This window comes from Sesamum indicum, linkage group LG3 (genome assembly GCF_000512975.1).
Source record: "Sesamum indicum cultivar Zhongzhi No. 13 linkage group LG3, S_indicum_v1.0, whole genome shotgun sequence".
Classification (NCBI taxonomy): Eukaryota; Viridiplantae; Streptophyta; class Magnoliopsida; order Lamiales; family Pedaliaceae; genus Sesamum; species Sesamum indicum.
In genome coordinates, this window is record NC_026147.1 from 23,896,531 (window position 1) to 23,896,885 (window position 355).

At 44.5% G+C, this 355-nt stretch overlaps 1 protein-coding gene across 1 annotated transcript in view; it reads left to right on the top strand.

The window, feature by feature from the left end:
* Positions 1-355, top strand: part of LOC105159387 — a 1,507-nt gene continuing 1,152 nt past the window's right edge. The window contains exon 1 of the mRNA XM_011076435.2: positions 1-300. Within this exon, the coding sequence (XP_011074737.1) occupies positions 115-300 (186 nt within the window). The 5' untranslated portion in view covers positions 1-114. The remainder of the gene's footprint in view (positions 301-355) is intronic.

Genomic DNA, 355 nt, shown 5'->3' on the forward strand with positions numbered 1-355 from the left:
TCCAATTTCTTCTGCACAATCACAAAATCCATGTTTGCTCAACCAATATCTATATACAAATCTATGTATTGTATGTGATATGTGTATGTATATGCAGTGAGTGGTGGAGTGGGGATGGGATTGTTGAGAAGACTATGGCTGATTCTAGGAATTACGAGAAATGGAGAGCAGCGGCACCATCATCACGACTCCGCTGCTGCTTATGTCAGCATGCCCCGTAAAGACTTCAGTACCCCACTCGAGCGGGACCAAAACCCACCCCTTCTCGTATTCTGCCATGCGGGGGATGGGGGAGTTCAGGTCTGTTTAATTAGGGGAAATGAGAACGTTTTGCCGTTTTCTTTTCTTTTAAATT